This window comes from Populus trichocarpa, chromosome 6, assembly GCF_000002775.5.
Source record: "Populus trichocarpa isolate Nisqually-1 chromosome 6, P.trichocarpa_v4.1, whole genome shotgun sequence".
In the NCBI taxonomy this organism is placed as follows: Eukaryota; Viridiplantae; Streptophyta; class Magnoliopsida; order Malpighiales; family Salicaceae; genus Populus; species Populus trichocarpa.
Window position 1 is genome coordinate 914,854 of NC_037290.2, and position 19,710 is coordinate 934,563.

Sequence of the window (19,710 nt, forward strand, 5' to 3'; positions counted from 1 at the left end):
AAACCCGGGATCCGTGTTATGAAAATTTGATAACTAAATAAAAAAATTAACATTAACAAACTAAATTAAACAAAAACAATTCATTAAAAGAAAAATACACAAAGAAAAAGGCAAAAAAAAACCTATAAAGGCAATAGAAAACCAAAAAAAAAATAAAAACAAAAAAAATAAAAAATAAAAAATAAAAACAAAAAAAATGGGAAAAAAATAAAAACAAAAAAGACAAAAAAAAAAAAAGAAAAAGAAGAAGACAAAAAAAAATGGGAAAAAAATAAAAACAGAAAAAAAATGGGAAAAAATAAAAAAAAAAAACAAAAAAAAAGAAAGGATTGCTCAGCGTTTCACTATGGACTTGCACAGTGAAACACTGAGCAGTTTTAGTTTTTTCTTAATAGGTCTCATTCAAGAAAGTGTTAGTCTTCGCCAATTAAATCGATCATGTTATCAATCATGTAGTATACTTGCAGTTATCCATCTAGCCTAATACACCTTATCCTGTAATAACTCGAAGTCAAACGTGCTTGGGTTAGAGCAGTATTAAAATGGATGATCTCCTAAGAATTATTGTGCACCCCCAACCCACATACAAGTGTGTAATTGCTAGTTAACGGGCTCTTCACTATGATTTGGTTCTGGAATGTGGTTGTTCACGCGTGAATAGCATCCAATAATGTATTCATAATATAAAATAAAAAAATCTTGCAATTGTAGGTGCTAGAAATTGATTCAAGAGTAAGCTAGAATTAAGATGTGAACTCTAAATTCATAGTTTTATTCTTTGAAAATAAAAAATAAAATCTCCTCAAAAGTTTATAAAATTTTTAAATAAATCAGAAAATCATATCTCTACTAGAAAACAACTAAAAATTTAAAAACATAAAAGGAATAACATAGAATCCAAAAAACCATACGTAAAATAACAAAATTAACCCAAACATTAACATCCGGACCTAAAATTTGATTCTGGAAGATCTAATCAGTTACGCCATTGTTGCCTATGAGAAAATTGCTACTAGATTTATCTGACAATATTTAACTCTAATTCAATAATCAAATCTCTTGTCATCACAGTTTTAAAGTGTTAATCTGTTCTAACTTCTCTTAAGCCTAATCTTATAGTCTATCTAAATCATTTTATCGTAGTGTTATATTCTCACTCAATGTTTAAAAACTTCAATTTCTAGGAGGCAGACTACGGCCATGTTTGTTTCCCGGAAAGTGGTTTCCAGGAAACCACTTTCTAAATTTTCCTATGCTTGTTTGTCATTAGGAAAGTTGGTCAACGGAAAACACTTTCCAGTCAAAGAAAAATTTGACTTGGTTTCCAGGAAAGTGTTTTCCTGAAAAATTTGGGCGGAAAACACTTTCCGGAAGTTATGAAAAAATTTGAAATGTCATATTATTTGCTGATTATATCAAATTTGGTCCTCAAACTTTTAATTGCTATATATATTTTGTTTTGAATATTTATTTTTCAATTTCATCTCTTAAAATTTAATTTTTATATTAACTTTGTTCCTCATTTTTATAATTGTTATTTGCTTTTCCCTTATCATTTTCTTATTGAAATTTTTTATCTATCAAATTTGGTCCTCATTCTTTTGATTGTTACTTATTTTATTTGAAATAATTTATGAAATGTTAATTATTATTATTTTAATTTCATCTTTCATTTTTATTTTATTTTTTAGATTTGATTTCTATTATTTTGATTATTATTTATTTTATTTGAGATAATTTATGAAATTATATTTTTTTTTCAATTTCATTCCTATTCAACTTTTTAATTTGTAAGATTTGATCTTCATTATTTTAATAAACTTGAGAAAATAAAACATTAATAAGTTATTTTCCAGCTCATTTTCCATGACATAACCAAACATTAGAAAGTATTTTCCAACTTATTTTCTATTACACTACCAAATATCAGAAAATAATTCACTTTTCTGGAATTCACTTTTCCGAAATTCATTTTGAAAAAAAAATTACTTTTCAACAAACAAATAGAAACTACATTAGAAATCATTGGAATTCTCCTCAGCAATAAGAACATTAATTGATGCTTATACCAAACTTGGACATGACTGCTATATTTTTAATGCAACACTAAAAGACACTAAAAGGCATTATTCAATAGCTTACATGTCAATAAAAACTTTTTTTTTTCAAATAATTTTAAGACAAGTCCTCGTAGAAATATAATTTGTACAAAGAAATTTATTTTTAAATACTGAATTTAATATATAAAACAAAAAATTCGGGAAGAAATCATTGTCAAGAATAAGCTAAATCATGTTTTAAAACCTTACTTATAAATTTAAATGTTTTAGATTTAACTAGTGTTCTAACATGATATTATAACTCGAGTTAAAATCTTATATTTTTAAAAAAAATTAAAATTAAAATTAATAAATAATATAAGATAATAGAAGTTTGTATAAGTTTTAAAGGATATATTAAAAATTAATAGAAATTATATTTTTGAATTTCACCAAATAAGTTAAAAAGAATTTTGTTGAAATGATTATTTTAGAGACATATCACATCAACCCTTTGAAATTAGATAGAATTGGTCAAACAGAATACATTGCATGCCAAATATTTTAGAAAATACTTAAATTCACTTTCCAAGCCATGAAGATTCGGATGTGTTTGGAGAAAAACGCATGAATACTAACATGAGGTACTCTCAAATGGGATTTTCTTATACGATTTGATTTGCGTAATGCATCTGTGTGCTGTCCAAACATGACCTACTTGTTCTTGTAGAGTGGGACTGCACTATCTTTTGTTTTTCCATGGTCACCTAATCCACCCAAAAACAAGGGCCCCTGCACCATACACGGAGTGTGCAAGCAGGCCAAGCAGTAAGTTTTTCGCCGAGGTCTAGACGGCACACCAGTAGTTTTCCCTCGGTCAAAACAACCTTATCTCTTACACCTTACACCGCGTCACCCGAAACCCAAGGCAACTTGCTTCACTGTTTTCTAAAATACAGTACAATGTCTATTTAAAAAACAATAAATATTTTTAAATGATAGTTAACACAGAATTTATTTTTTGTCTTAAAAATATTTTTTATTTTTTTTATTTTCAATTAATTTTTATTTTAGTATTTTCATATATTTTAATACGATGATGTTAAAAATAAATTGTAAAAGATAAAAAAAATATTATTTCAATACATTTTTAATTCAAAAATACTATAAAAAGCAATCACTACCACAATATTAAACATGCTCTAAATTATAGTTAATAAACTAAAATCTAGAATCAATCTGTTCAAACTCAAGTAATGAATTAGACTGATTAAACCCAGTTCAACATAGACTTTTTAGAAGAAAAATTATAATGAAACCCAAAATGATGTTTTTTTACAAAACCTAGATTTTTTCATTGACTCGATGATTTTTTCATTGACTCGATGATTTTTTCATTGGCTTTGCCTAATTCAATCCAAGACTTGAGTCATGGATTGACATAGTTAACATAGTTCAATCTAGTTTTCTTTAAAAAAAGATAATAATAAAACCCAAAAAGATGTTTTTCTAAGTAATAAAATCTAGGTTTTTTTATTGACTCGACCTAAACCAAATCTCAAATTAGTGAGTTGATGTCTCTAAGCTGAATTAGATTTAAAAATTAAAAGTTCTTTTTTCTTGTTTACTATATGTTAATAGATTATCTTATAACAATTTGCAAACACTGATTAGTAATCAAATAAATACAAAACACAAAAAACTTAAATGTACAAGATATTTGGTTACGAAAAAAAACTTTTTTAACAAATAATAAATAAGATTAAAACTATTAATGTAGAAAAAACATGAATAGTGCATTATTTTAGGGGGGGAAATCCCGCATTGTAGGTAACAACAATAATTTCTTTCCAAAGCCAATCGAACTTCCATTACAAGTGTCTGGCATTTTAGGAAAAACATCCATCGTTGTCAACCTAAAACACAAAACCATTTGCCAATCAAACAAATTGCCCCTCGTGTCGGTGCCCACAGACATTAAATTCTCACCGCGTCCATGGGCATCATCCGTAATTTCCACCAATCCCAAGCCCAGTAAATCCTATCCTTCAGCCACGTCACCAAAGTAAATCTCCCTATAAAAGCCCACCACCCCCGAATCTATCCATTCAGTCCGCACAAATCCTTCAAACCCGTGAAACGGCAAAACCTTTACAATGAAACGACAAATACTAACCCTCTCCCTCCTCTTCATCGCTGTAACCGTCGTGGTGGTTGACGCGGCGCTCCTCGGCGGATGGAGTCCGATAAAGGACTTGAAAGACAAGCACGTGGTAGAGATCGCGGAGTTCGCCGTTGCAGAGCATAACAAGGAAGCCAAATCAAATTTGATGCTTGAGAGTATCGTTAAAGGCGAATCGCAGGTGGTATCGGGTACGAATTATCGGCTCGTTTTGGCAGTGAAAGGAAGGGCTAATGCCACGTACCAGGCTGTTGTGTATGAGAAACCTTGGGAGAATTTGAAGAGTCTGACGTCGTTTCAACCTTTTAAAGGTTGAGAAATGTAATGCTCTGATGTAATGTTCTAATTTCAGCTTTCTTTTAGAAATTTGGGATGATAATATAATAATAGAGACTTTGGGGGTTCTTTTATATATTTTGTTTTCTTGGGTTCTTTTTAGTTGGTTTGATTTGGATTGTTGAGAGAGAAATTGACTGAATTGACCAGTGTTGGATTGATTGAGAAAATTTGGGTGTTGAATTTTTAATTAGAAGAAACAAAATAAAATTTAAACAGAGGGCAAAGGAAATGAGCGTATGAAACCAATGAAGGGTGAAAACATTCTAATTTAATAAATTCCCAAAGTATTTAAGTGCTAAAAAATATTACTAAATGCTAAAGAAATCAAGTGAAGCTATTAAATTTGATTTCATTTTTTGCTTTTGTCTTTCTTATTACAAAGTGCCTAATTTTATGTTAAATGATTAATGTTATAATAAACTCTAAATGAAATGGGAAATAAAAAACGACAAGTGAACCCAGATGAATCTGGGAGGATGTTTTCGTCTTTGCAACATTTTATTTTTAATAAGGTTTTTTAATTATTAAAATATAAATAAATCAATATAAATAAATGGTGCGTCCTCATTCCCCAAAATGGGTGTTGCGTGGGATGTATCCATCTATCATTGTGTCATTGAACACGTTATGTGATGGTGGCATGGTGCAATTGTTGGTGTGACATGTTCGGCCTCGTTACCGGCGGTTCGGTAACAATAAAAGTTTTTTCTCTTCTCTTTCTTCTCTTGTATGTATTGGTGTTTGCGACGGACATTTAAAAATTAAGATGTGTCCATTTTTTTAAAATTGATCGTTATATATATTTTTTATATGTATTTGTTTTTATTTTAAAGTTTTTTTTTAATTTCATCCATTTTTATTTTATTTCATATAATTTTTTTTTATCTAATTTGACCTTTATTATTTTGATTGCTATTTTTTTATACTTTGCATCTGATTTTATTCTTTAGAATTTAATTTAATTTTTTTTTGTTTTCAATTTTGATCCTTATTTTTTTTTATCCTTTTCTTCATGTATTTTTTTTTTAACTTAATCTCTAATTATTGTTTTGTGCATGATTTAGTTCTTATTGTTTTTATATTTAATTTTTTTTATTGAGAATTTTGTTTCGTTGTTTTTTCATATTTGTCTTCTACAATTATGACCCGGTCCACCAGTTTTGATGACTAACTCAATTTAAGTTTGGTATTTTTTTGAAATTTTTTTTTAACTTAAATCTTGCTCCGAGTTGACTCAGCTAGAATTTAAAAACTATGAATTTAAGTTATATTAAAACAAAACCAGAAAGTGTTTATTTGTGAGAGTGATAGATATTTCTTTTTCAAAGTGTTTTTTACTTGAAAATGCATCAAAATAATATTTGTTTTTATTTTTTAAGATTTGTTTTTGACATCAACACATCCAAATGATTCAAAAATATTAAAAATAATAATTTAAAAATATAAAAATTCAAAAAAAATTCAAAAACATGGTTAAACTTAGACAAATAAGACCATATTGCGGCCTATTTATCTTGAGTAGGAGTTTACATGTTGCATTGATGACGTTTCTCCTAGCACATTGGGAATTTGTAGTTGGGCATGGATTTCAAGAATCTAAATCCTTGACATTTCTTAGCTGTTGGGATTGGTTTTATAAAATATACGTTAGGTTTTTTAATATTAAATTAAATATGAACTCCATTTACATTTAAAGATAAATCATGTTGGGTTTTGTAATTTAATATGAATATTTAACATGAAATATGAATATAATTTTAAAAATTAATTAAAGGAAAATAAAAAATTATTATCAAATAATATTTAAATAACAAAATTTTCAAATCCAAAATAACATTGTGGAATAATCAATGAGCTTGTAAACTCATGAAAAATATTTCTTTTATTAAGTTCTTATTTCATCAGTTTCTAAAATATCTTAATACATGAACTAATATTTTAATTATGATATGATAAGAATAGATATATTTATGAATTTTTATTAATTATGATAATTTATCATAATAAATAAACATTTATAAATTATAAATATAATGGATGATAATTGTATGCTATTTTAGAATATAAAATTCAAAATATAAAATAAGAGATGAAAATGGGTTATTCATGGATCATGTTTTGGCATTATCCACGCACACACATGAATCCAAAACTGTTATATGTCTTTGACTCGTTATCCAGTAAGTATGAATTTTGGATATCTAAACCTAAACTGATTTGGTTTCAGTATCTATGAAATTACTTCTTGTAATTTAATCCATTAATATATGTTTGAAAGAAGAAATTTTATGGTGTTTAGAAAATAACTAGTGACATGCTAGTAGTTACCTTTTATAATAAATAAATAGGAAAAAGAAATTTTAGATGAAAATATTCTTATTATTTTTAATGGCTTGAAGAAAAAAAAATTAAATATATATTTAAAAATAAAAATAAAAATCCAAGGTAATATTTATATTTTTCCAAACTCATTATGATAGACTTGGACAAACATCTATTGAGTATTTATTGAGTTTGGATGAAATTGCAATTTCAATACATGATTGGGAGGATAAAAGATTTAAATATACATAAAGTATGTGTATCAAGGAACATTAATTCATTTCCATTTTGCTAAATTTTCTTTGGACTTTCTTCCAAAAATCTTATCATTGTGGAAAATTATAAGGTAATCAACATGTGTATCAAGGAACATTAATCCCTTTCCTTTAAAAAATCCATATTATAAGGAAAATTAATTCATTTTTTTTTCTTTCAAAAATCTTATTATCCTTCCTCCATGTTCACCAAAATCAAACACCCCCATAATAAATACCACGTCACAACCATTCCCTCAATCATTCTACGCAATTCTTTCAAATCGTTGAAATAGCAAAAACGCTAGAATGAAACGACAAACAATAGCCCTCCCCTTCTCCCTCCTCTTCATCGCCATAACTCTGGCGGTGGTTGACGCATTTTCAGCTGGTGGATGGACTCCAATAAAGAACATGAATGACACGCAGGCTATAGAGATTGCAGAGTTCGCCATTACAGAGAATAACAAGCAAGCCAGCTCTAATTTGGAGCTTGATAGTATCGTTAAAGGACTTGAAAGAGATGCAGGTGATAACAAGAATTATCAGCTTGTTTTGACAGTGAAAGGAGGAAAAGCTGATGAACAATATGAAGCTGACGTGAATGTTTCGGGGAATTTGAAGGCTCTGATTTTGTTTGTGCCTTTAAAAGGTTAGGAAAAAAAATGAAATCTAATGTGGTGAACAATTATGTGTTTTTGAGAAATTGGAGACATTAATGATAATTATAATAAAAGTTTAATAATATTGTATTCCTTTGATGGAATATCATGTTCAAAATTTAATAATAATTTTAAATTCAATGATCTAGATTAAAAAAGAGGGGAGTTGATAACAAGTATCAGGCAATTGTTAATGAGAAACCTGGGGAAGATTTGAAGGGCATGACGTAGTTTTAATTAAAAGGTTGAGAAAATGTACTCCTCAAGTTTAATGTATTAATTTCAGTTTTTTTTTTTTTTGAAATTTGACATGATAATAATATATACATACAAGCTATTTCACATGTGATTCCTCGCGGATGATATTTTTTTTAAAAAAAAAAATTTAATATACATGCTTTTTTAACGTGTTTTTTATATAAAAAATTCTAAATATAAGTTGAAAAACTTATACAAGTATCTAATTAAATAAACCAATACTTATATATGTAAATAACTAAAAACAAATCTTTAACTTTAACCGAAACTAAAAAACTAGAGAAATATATATAGATCAAAATATTTGATCTTACAACATAGAACATTTAATCAATTGTTTATCAAAATTTATTTTTTTATTAAATCAAACGATAATATAAATAAATACATATGAAACTGATTGAATAAAATAAAAAGAAAAAAACTATTTGCAAGACTTCACATATTAAAAATATTATCTAAAATTAAATATTTTTTATTTTTAAAAATAAAGTTCATCTGTATAAAATAAAAAATATATATAGAAGAATTAGAATAATATCTTTAAAAATTAAATAAACATAAAATAATTAAAAAAAAACTTCTATTAAAAAAAGTTTGCATAACTACTGGCCTAGATCATGAGACCGGGATAACTCGATAAAAACAAATTGAAGATAACCACAATACCAATCTTTTTTTCTCTAAAAAATAATGTCGAACGATGAAATAAAAAAAACCAATAAATACAGAAAAAAACAAATAAATTTAACAAAATGAAAGAAAATTAAAAGAATGTTGGTCAAATCAGAAAAATAATACTCCGTCAATTCGGAATAATAATACTCCATAAACTCTTATTGACAGATGAAATTGAAAACCAATAAAATTTTAACAAAAGGGCCAAGGAAAAAAATAGAAATAAAAAGAATAAGAATCAAATTAAAAAAAAAATATGACAAATTATAATTAAAGGATGAAGTTGAGAAAAAAAACAAAACTTTTATAAAAGAGCCAAGAAAAAAAATCAAAATAATAAGGATTACAAAAATAAAGAGGATCAACATGTACTTTTATGTTAGGAGAAAGAAAAGAAAAAAAATAACCATCAGTGATAAACTGTCCATCAATCATTGTCAGACATCGCACCAGGAGAAAGAGGATGCAATGACACTTTAAGCTATACAACGAAAGGTCAGGTTTGGCCACTAAAAGGCATCGTATGCATCGTCTAAAAGACACGGGCGCCTCCCATGCACTGGTGCGTTAAGAGGATGCACCGACATCTTTTTTTAATAAAAATAATAATATTCAACTTAAAAGGATCATAATACCCTTAATGAATGTCGTAACCAACATCTCAGTGACCTATAAAAAACTAGGAAAAAAAAACAGATAGCTAACATCTTATTCTTAGAAAGAAAATGTCTTATTTAAAGAGTTACCACCTAGTTTTATGGTCACTAGAAACCCTAACTGATCTTCAGACGGAAAGGATTGGTTACGTTAGAGAAAAAAAATTATCACCCCTAAAGTGTTCTACTTTAGACAAGTTGCATTGCTAATTTTGTTTTAAATTGTTATGGGAGTTGTGCTATATTATTAATGATTTGTCTATAATATTTTTGACTCTGACGTCAGTAAATATTGATGTTGATATTTTTTATTCTGATGTCAATAAATATTAGATTTAATATTTCTAACTCTGATATAAATAAGTACCAAGATTAATTAATACTTGTTATAAATCTACTTATGTCGAACACTTTTAAGTTGAGTTTTTTAAATACTCATTGTCACGTGAATGATAGAAGTGGGCTTTGAACTCTTTCAACTATACGAGTTTTTGGTATTATATATATATATATATATATAGTTCAATTTGGACCAACATCGTGATGGAAATGGCTGCCACGAAGAGAATGAGAGAGTTTTGTTTCTCTTGCACAAAGGTTGCCAACAGCTCATGGAAAGAGTGGTAATATTGGCCTCACCCAACACTTTGTTAAAACATATAAAAAGCTCAGCTCAAAATAAAGAGGCCATGATTTCTGTGGTTTTACTGGAGCCTAGCACATGAAGAAGAAAAGGATGTCAAGTTTTGGGAATACTTTTTTAGTTGTTTCATATTATTCTAAATCTCTGTGTATTTAGTGTATATGATGACACGGTGCATAATATTTTTGAGAAAATATTTTTTTAATTATAAATATATTAAAATAATATTTTTTAATTTTTAATACTAATACATTAAAATTATTAAAAAAAATTTAAAACAATTTAATATCTTTTCAAAAAAAATTAAAAAATACTTTAAAAACAGGTTGAACTGCAAAAGAAAAAAAAAGAAAAATACATATACTAACCTCCTTAACGTGGATATATATATAAGATAAATAATAAAAAAAATCTAAAATGACAACACGTATAACGAAAATAACACATTTCATATTCAAAAACACACCAAACTAGCTTTTATTATATTTAATTCATCACATTTATTAGTTCTTTTTTCCTTAACCATTTAAAGGCACAAAAGATACTAGAACCGTCGAATAATCATAACTCTCATGCACAACAGCCTCATACAGTCCACCAGCCCCTATCACTGCCAAAAGAAGCCGATAATCCGTGCCTTCTTTGACCTGCAATTCCCCTTTATGGATACTATATAGCCTCAACTCGGATCCAGCTTGCCTGTTATGCTCTTTTACAGCGAACTCTGCAATCTTTACCACGTGCTTGTTTTCCAAGTTCTTTATTGGAATCCATCCGTCAGCCAGCGTTACATCAACCACCACCATAGTTATGGCGATGAAGAGGAGGGAGAGGGCTAGTGTTTGTCGTTTCATAGTAACGTTTTTGTCGCTTCAAGAATCTGAAGGAATTGCGAAGAATGAATGAGAGGGAATTAATGGCTGTGGTGTGGTATTAAGAGGGTGTGTTTGCTTTTGGTGAACATGGAGGAAGGACAAGATTTTGGAAAGAAAATCGTAAGAAATCTTAGAAAATAGAAATAAATCAATGCTCCTTGATTTTATAAACTTGGGAGTTTTTTTAAAAATAGCACTTTCATGTATATATATTAATTGTCCATAACAAAATTCCCAATTTATTTTAAAATTCTTTTCTTTATTGGTTCTATTATATCTCTCTTTTTAATGAGTTGCAGAATATATCTAGCACCCATTTTACAGAAAAGTAGGTTTTGGACTTTAACCAATAAGCGTGTGAATCTACTCAGGGCTGAGCCTAAGTGTGAATTTATTATAATATAATTTTTTGAGCTACAATACATTATTTTTTACCGACTTAAATATGGGTTTGAATTTCATCCATGAAAAATTATTTTTTCTAACTTATTGGTTTGTTCAACCGATGAATGTAAGAATTTAATCAATTTTTTTCAGAATAATTTTTTCAAAACTTAAACAGTTGTTTTCAGCACAAAAGCATTTTATTTAAAGTAAAAGGTGTTCATCAGGTTTAATTTTGAAAACTAATAATAGAGGGAATTGGAGGGATATTTATAGAATAATTCATGTGATTTATTGTAGTTTTGGGAAGCTACTCTTCGTCGGAGCTAGCTATTTCACTGTCAGGATCTAATTTCATGGCCTTGGTGAATGAAAGTACACACCAATATTTAGTCTTAAACGACTCAAAAAAAAAAAAAAAAACAAAAAACAAAAGAGAGAGGATAAGATTATTGGTTATCCATTCAAGATAAGATAAGATTCAAAAAAAAAAAAAAAACTAAACTAAATATCTATTCAAGATAAGATTCAAGTTATAGTTTAGATTAACTCTAAAAATAGTTTTAAAAAAATATAAAGTAATTTAATTTTCATCAAAAACAATTTTAAAAAAATTTATAAATTAAAAATTGAATTTTGATCGAATTAAACACACATTAACATAGTCAGGAGATTAACCCAAAATTTTAATTGAGTTAATTGAAACTTTTTTTTCTTTAACCCTAATCAATAACTCTATGTTAACCGGATTTTAAATCGACTTGCCAGAATAATTCAAGATTTGTAACTACAGTGAAATCACAAGTTGGGAAGGAGTTCATTAGTCTTTGGCTGGATTTCCATATTGAGATGGCCTGCACACAGCTTCTTTGGAAAGCATTGACTATAAGAGTAAGCGGTGCTTTTTTAAAAATAATTAATTTGACAATCACTACATGGTATTTTGGAATCAATTTTCCAATCCATAAAAAAAGAAAATGATTAATTAATTTTGGAATCAATTTTATCCAAACATATTTATAATTATTTTTAGTCAAAAATTGAAAAACAACTTAATGAATTTCCAAAAAACAAATCACACCAAACATTTTCTATGAATAGATCAGATTCTCGTATATTCTTAAGAACATAATAAATATATAATAAATCCAAACCATTGGATTCAAATCAATAATTATTTTTTTATATAATCACACACACACACAATAAGATTACCTATCTTTGTAAAAATCATATCACATTTGTATAAAAAAAAACACACATAAATTGAAACTTTAAAGCATATGTGATTGATATCCCAACATTCCTAATAATTTCATACCTCTCTAACTAAGCATTACTAATCTATTTTTCACTCCTTCTTACCAAAATAATCATTTCAACTTTGAAGATTAAACTATTAGATGAGATCCTAAAATATGATTTATATAATTATCTTTAACATATCTTATCACATGAAAATTATTTGAACTTGAAACTTACACAAACGCGTACTATCTTATACATAATTTTTATCAAATAGAAAGAGAATGGTGATATATGAACTTATAACCGTTTGATCAAAAAGGCTCTGATATATATGAGAAAAAAAACTAAAAAACCGATTAAACCGAAAAAACCGGAAAAAAAAATAATCGAAAAAACCAAACCGTGAGAAAAACCGATTAAACTGATTAGAATTTTTAAAAAACCGACCGGGTTGATTTTATAAGTCTAAAATCGAAAAAACCAAACCGAACTGAAAAAACCGAGCCAAACCGGAAAAAAACCGAGCCAAACTGAAAAACCGAGTCAAACTAAAAAAGCTGGTTTTTGTTCTAGAATAACCGAACCTAAATCGGTCGGTTTGAACCGGTCTTGGTTTTTTTAAATAAAAAAACTGATTTGATTATTTTTTTTGATAAAAACCGAACCGAACCGAAAATGATCACTCCTAGATTTTGATATTATAACAAAGAACTATCTTAATTTAAAAACTTAAAAAATTTAAATAATTAGATGAAGGAGGTAATTTATATAATTCTCTCTGATACTCTAGTCAAAATATATATACACCTGAAAAATACAATATCTTTTTTCTTAAAAAGCGATTGTGTAGATAGAATTAGCAAAGTTCCTTCGTATTCGTAGAGATGGGAGATATAATTTACATGGATATAGTAAATCTCACTTTTGGCTGCTTTGATAGTAGTCTGTATATTTCCCCTTTCACTCGCAGTATGGGGAAGAAATATACTTTAGAGATACTACTGATTGTTGAGAAATGAAACTCTATATATCGCTGTGCAAAGATTTTTTAATTTAATTATTTTAAATTCAACTATTTATATTGAAATTAAATTAAAATTTAAAATACTTAGAATGATCGTATTTCTAAAAGAAAATATTACGCATTTTACACCTATATATATCTAATAATATTATCATTGTATATGTGTCAGTATCAAAATTCAAAAACCTTAGTAAATAAATTTAATCAAACTAGCTAGTTCTAGGCAGTGCCTTCAGACTCGACAAGGTTAATCTATGACCTAAATAATTTAGAATCTATATCAAGTTGAATTTTAATAAAAAAAAAAAAAAAATAACTAATTTGATGAGACATCAAAAATTTTATTATTTTTATTTTTTATAAAATAAAAAATTTTAAGTTAATTTAAATTAATCCAAACCAATCCATTTAATCCATAATTAAAACTTGCCTCCATATATTTTCAAATTAGATTTAAAAAATATGTTTCTTAATCCAAAAACACAAGAATAAATGAATCTTATCCTTGTAACATAATCTAACCCTTTAGGACAATGTTTTCCACTTCGACCTCAGTTACTGTACTGTAACCGTTTGTGTCGACTAATAGTCTGTCTATGTAAGGCCCCAAAAAAAGAAACAGAACCGTCGGATTTCACACAAACAAAATCAAGCACACATTTTCCTCTCTCGTAAATCAAATCCCATAAAAAATCAATAATCCAAAAGCAAAATTGGTGGCTAAAAACAAGTAAAACGTGAACCCTTTTAGTAGATAGAAAGCAATCACTTTCTTGTGTTTTGTGGGGTTTATAAAGGGAGGAAAAATAGGAGTCTGCGTGTCAAAACGCGCTGCTGCAGCAGCACGGGAGGAGGTAGTGGTGAAGAAATTCTCTCCACCACCACAATCTCCGGTAGCGGCAGCAGCAGCAGCAACAAAGAGACATTCAGGGCTGTTGAGTTCGAAATCGGGACATTTAGTGGGTGATTCGAATAGGATGAAGGGACTTTTCAAGTCAAAGCCGAGAACTCCTGTCGATGTTGTTAGACAGACTCGCGATCTGTTAATCTATGTTGATCGGAGTTCATCTTCTTTGTCTGATTCAAAACGAGAAGAGAAGGTTGGCATTATCTTTATTCATTCCTGTATAATTTTATGTGTTTGTGTTTGTTTTTTTTGTTTTTTCTCTGAATTGGGTGGGTTTTGATTGATCTGAGATTGTTTTGGGATCAGGGTTGTTTTTATTTTTCTGTTTTGGATGCGAAAGTTTGAAACTTTGTGAAAAAAGTGAGGGTGTTTAAGGGATGGTTTTTGATGGAAGATTTGATTTTAGATTAGGGTATGTTATGATATGCTTTGATATGCTGTGATCTTTACCTAAATAAGTGCTTATTTGATTGCGATGGGGTTCTTTTGCTGATCAAGTTTAACTTCAGTGTGGCTGGGTGTGTGTGTTATGAGAGGATTTTGATTTGATGGCAGTGAGTTGAGTTTAAAGATTTTAACTTGTTAGTGGCTTTATCTGTCGAGGGATTCAAAGTGGAAACTTTGATTGTAGGTTTGAGAATGAGGTCTGATCTATGGTGCTATATTTGTCATTGATTTGTTTCAACTTGTTTGTTCACGGTAGAAGAATAGCCCTACTGAGTTTTGGTGAGTGTAGGTATAAGAGTGTGATGAACATGCATCAGGTTCGTCATATAATTTCTTGCTTGTGTTTCTTGTTTTGGCAAGTTATTATCTTTAGTAGGGCTACTGGGACATTTGAGCTTCTGTCAAGCATTTTATTTGTGGAATCTGATATTTACAGTTATATATTCTAACACAGATGGCAGAATTAGCTAAAAATACCAGGGAGTTAAAGTCAATTCTTTATGGAAATAGTGAATCTGAACCAGTGTCAGAAGCGTGTGCACAATTGACTCAGGAGTTCTTCAGAGAGAACACACTTCGTCTTTTGATCATCTGTCTTCCAAAATTGAACTTAGAGGTAAGCACTCACAGGATTATTGTTGAGAGCTATGTAGATTGTTATCTTGAATTAGCTATCAGATTTATGAGGTGATACTGTTCTTTTTCCTTGTTCTTTCATAATGGTTTGGTTTAGTGACACTTGTGCTTTATGCTTGCCTGGGTGAACCTGTTGGATTAAATTCCCAACTGGACGGAATTTACCCTTAACTGCCAGTGTCTCCCTTTTTTGTCATTTAGCATGAAAATGTTTCCTTTTGCAGACCCGAAAAGATGCCACTCAGGTTGTTGCAAATCTACAAAGGCAACAAGTTAATTCAAGATTGATTGCATCAGACTACTTGGAGAAAAATACAGATCTTTTAGATATTTTGATAGCAGGGTAAGCCATTAACCCTGGAGAGTGTTGGGGGTTTCGATTACAATGATTCCATTCAATAGTTCATCAAATATTATTGAGATGGTTCATGGGTTAAATTTTTAACTTGCTGCATAGTTTCTGAAATCTTATGGATAGCTATTGGTATCTTAATTATCACATCCCATTTAGTTTGAGCATCGATTATCTGTATAAAGATTCCATTAATGATCTGTTTGACGAGTGATGCCTTTCTTCTAGATGTGATCTGTTTGACAAGTAATGCCTTTCTTCTAGATGTATGTCTGGAAGTTGTATTTAGCTGTTCTGATTTTTATTTTTGAAATATCTATAATGCAAGAGGATGTTGCTGTTTACAGAATCTTTAAATGATTGTCTTGTACACTATACTGCTTGGCATCTTCTAACTCTTGTGTTTTGCTTCTTTAGTTATGAAAACACAGACATGGCTTTGCACTATGGTGTAATGTTGAAGGAGTGCATCCGTCACCAGAGTGTTGCAAGGTAAGCAGAATCAACTGGGTGGTTTAATCTATATCCGACTATCAATATCATCTCTAATTGAGAGAGTAATCTTTTCCTGAAAGTCCTAAAAAATTGTTTGTCTGTTTAGACTTTGTATACTAAAAATTATGATCCATTTATCTTTACATAAACATGTCAAAGTGTATTGTGAAGTCAACATCTAGAACACTCATTTTAATTTGTTGATCTGGAACTGCTTTTATCAACTATCAGCTTCCATCTTCTTCTTCTTTTTTAATTTTTTCAATGGTGCTTTGCCAATGTTTTATGCACTCATTTATCTGGTTTGATGGAAGATATGTCCTGGAATCACCACACGTGAAGAAATTCTTTGATTATATACAACTTCCAAATTTCGACATTTCTGCAGATGCTGCTGCAACTTTCAAGGTTAAGTATGATTGACTCAGATATAATAATTAACTTCTTTTGATCCCTCTTTCCTCCCTCCTTTTCTATTTGAATTTTTTTTTCTTCATACAATGCAGTCTTTTTTTTTTGTCATCCACTGTCAAAGGTTAACACTAAGTGACTTTAAAATTCTGCTTGTTGCATTAGAGAATTTGTGAGAGTATCTTCTGTACTGCCATGCTACAATGTTGGACATGTTCATTATTGTACTGCATCATTGCATGCAACTATTCTCAAATGATTGAAGTGTATTCAGCTTTTGCAACTTCTGACAGCCCCAGATTTTTACGCCTTACATTTGTATTTGATAGGGTCCGCAATTTTATTTCACTTAAAAAAACCCCAAACTTCAATTTAAATGCTCTGGCAAATTGTTATTTGGGAAATTTTATGTCTTCATTGCATGTTTATGAAGTTATTAAGTTTCAGTCTTATACTTGCTATTAGGGGTAGTGTCAATCTGAGGCATTTGTATTGTTTTGTTGCAGGAACTCTTGACAAGACATAAATCTACAGTAGCTGAATTTCTTTCTAAAAACTATGACTGGGTAAGTTCTGTTGTCACTTTTGTTTAGATGGATACTTGTATAGATATATACGTGTCTGTGTTATACATTTCCTTAGTTATGTCCACACACACAATGTGGATAACAGGGCATGTCCAATCCTCTTTTAAAGAATTTGGAGGGAGACAAGTATTCTAGTTGGAAAACTTGTGGCTGAGAAAGATGATGTGCTGATTTATTTATCTAGTGATGCATTAATATCAAGATATTGTGGCTGTGCAATGATGGAGACATAAAGTAGAATCTAAACCCCAATTCAAACCCTATAAAATCACTGTGTGAAGGTTTTAACTTCTAATGGTTTTGTCGAAAACCCAAATTCAAAACTTATATACGAATATATACATATGTGCTTATATATTTCATCAGTAATGCACACACAGACACTGGATAATAGGGCATGTCTAATCCTCCCAGTCTTAAAAGAGTTTGAAGGCAGACAAAAGTGTTGCGGGAAAGCCTGCTGCTGGTGAGATTAGAAAAGGATGATTTGCCTAAAGCAGACGTAAAGCAGAATCCATTACTTTGTTCTCTGATGAATTTAGTGGCTTTATCTCCCTTTTTTGTAGTATCCTTTTTAAAACTGCATGTTTGTAGTTACATATCTATGACAAACACATGGATTGTAACATTTGAAATATGTGTGTCTATATTTCCTGTTGTTGCCATCCTTGAAATTATTGGTTAGAGCCTAACAACTGTGTACCTTATTCTGGATTTCAGTTCTTTGCCGAATTTAATTCGAAGCTGCTAGAGTCCACCAATTACATTACAAGACGACAATCTATCAAGGTAGGGGAAACATTTGATATATTCTTAGATCAGTCAATGAAGCTATCCTCTAGGCATCTGAACCTTGGGAAATGCCTTCATTATATTCTGCTTCATTGTTACTATTGATAATTGTACTGTTTATTGAAAAGGCTTCTTTAATTGTGACAGCTGTTGGGAGATATGTTATTGGATCGCTCTAATGCAGTCGTGATGACGAGATACGTGAGCTCGAGGGATAACTTGAGGATTCTTATGAATCTTCTCAGGGTATGATCCCTTTTAGATTGCTTGGTATCATACCATGTTGTCAGATTGTTAGGAAATTACTGATGTACCATTCTGGCATTTGTGATGTCTGCTGGATAGATTACTAGTACACCAATCTCATACATGATTGGACTCAACTTATATGTGATGAATCCTCCTTTGCAGGAATCAAGTAAGAGCATCCAGACAGAAGCCTTTCATGTTTTCAAGGTACAATTTAAAGAAAGAAATTGTGAATGTTTCCTCTTTGATTCTTTAACTTCATGTGCTTTTTTATTTCCTCTCTTATTGATTTTCCCCCCCTGTACTGCAGCTTTTTGTTGCAAACCAAAATAAACCTCCCGACATAGTTAGTATACTTGTTGCAAATAGAAGCAAGCTTCTTCGTTTGTTAGCTGATTTCAAGATAGATAAAGGTATAAAAACGTAATACATGTCTAGTGAAATTATGCTGGCTTCAGCACTGTATTGACATTTTTTTTTTTTTTTTTGCAGAGGATGAACAATTTGAGGCAGACAAAGCTCAAATTGTGAAAGAAATAGCTGCCCTTGAACCTAGAGAGTAGCCATGAGTGTGCCTGGTTTCTTGTAATCATTTTACATAATTTACAGCTCTCATACCCTGATGACAATATCAGTATCCAACGAATATATGTTAAAACTGTATATTCTTGTGCGAAGGGAAGAGATAAATAAAAAGACATGAATTGAGTTCAATCCAATACTTGGCTTTGAAGATTGTTTTAATGGGTGGCAAAAGAACCCTGTAAGAGAAGGAGTTCATGTTTTATCAACCTCTTAGCTTCACCATCTGTTCATCCCTCCCCCTTCTCTTGTAGACAAAAGTCACAAGGACAGCAACAACACAAAAAAGAATTGTGGAAATGAACTTTAAACTTGCAATTTATTTATTTCAAAATAGAACTAATGAAGTCTGAGGTTTACAAGACCACCTATATGTATGCCAGAAAACAACAGTTTGAAATTTGAAAGCACAAAGGAAATTGAAACAAATAGTAACATTTGGGCTTGATTTCTAATTTTGGGATATTCAACGGTTCAACATGCAATATGGTGGCTTTCTATTAGAACATTACTGGTAGAATTACTTGAATTTTTTTTTGTTTTAAGCTGCTAATTTAGTTTGGCACGATTATACCTTTTCTTGTACCTGGATTTATTTTATTGGTCAATAAAAATATTTGTTATACTATTAATATAGTTTATTTTAGTCAGATTTCTATCTAGTTGTGTTAGATTCTCATTTCAGAAC

General features: G+C 29.6%; 4 protein-coding genes across 4 annotated transcripts; 3 read left to right on the top strand and 1 right to left on the bottom strand.

Annotated features, from left to right (window-relative positions):
* Window positions 1-3,836: 3,836 nt before the first annotated feature.
* LOC7458513 (cysteine proteinase inhibitor 5) lies at window positions 3,837-4,631 on the top strand. The gene has a single exon (XM_002307857.4). It carries the CDS (start codon window positions 4,196-4,198, stop codon window positions 4,535-4,537), a length of 342 nt encoding a protein of 113 aa, XP_002307893.1. The 5' UTR covers window positions 3,837-4,195; the 3' UTR covers window positions 4,538-4,631.
* Window positions 4,632-7,445: 2,814 nt separating this feature from the next.
* LOC18099757 (cysteine proteinase inhibitor 1) lies at window positions 7,446-7,793 on the top strand. The gene has a single exon (XM_024602782.1). It carries the CDS (start codon window positions 7,446-7,448, stop codon window positions 7,791-7,793), a length of 348 nt encoding a protein of 115 aa, XP_024458550.1.
* Window positions 7,794-10,551: 2,758 nt separating this feature from the next.
* Window positions 10,552-10,887, bottom strand: LOC7458514 (cysteine proteinase inhibitor 1). Its single transcript, XM_002308759.2, has one exon. It carries the CDS (start codon window positions 10,885-10,887, stop codon window positions 10,552-10,554), a length of 336 nt encoding a protein of 111 aa, XP_002308795.2.
* Window positions 10,888-14,136: 3,249 nt separating this feature from the next.
* Window positions 14,137-19,159, top strand: LOC7463686 (putative MO25-like protein At5g47540). The gene is made up of 11 exons (XM_052454149.1): window positions 14,137-14,664; window positions 15,373-15,534; window positions 15,779-15,897; window positions 16,324-16,398; window positions 16,716-16,809; window positions 17,319-17,378; window positions 18,120-18,188; window positions 18,339-18,437; window positions 18,603-18,647; window positions 18,751-18,853; window positions 18,933-19,159. The coding sequence occupies exons 1-11, from the start codon at window positions 14,542-14,544 to the stop codon at window positions 19,001-19,003; spliced, it is 1,020 nt and encodes a 339-aa protein (XP_052310109.1). The 5' UTR covers window positions 14,137-14,541; the 3' UTR covers window positions 19,004-19,159.
* Window positions 19,160-19,710: the final 551 nt, after the last annotated feature.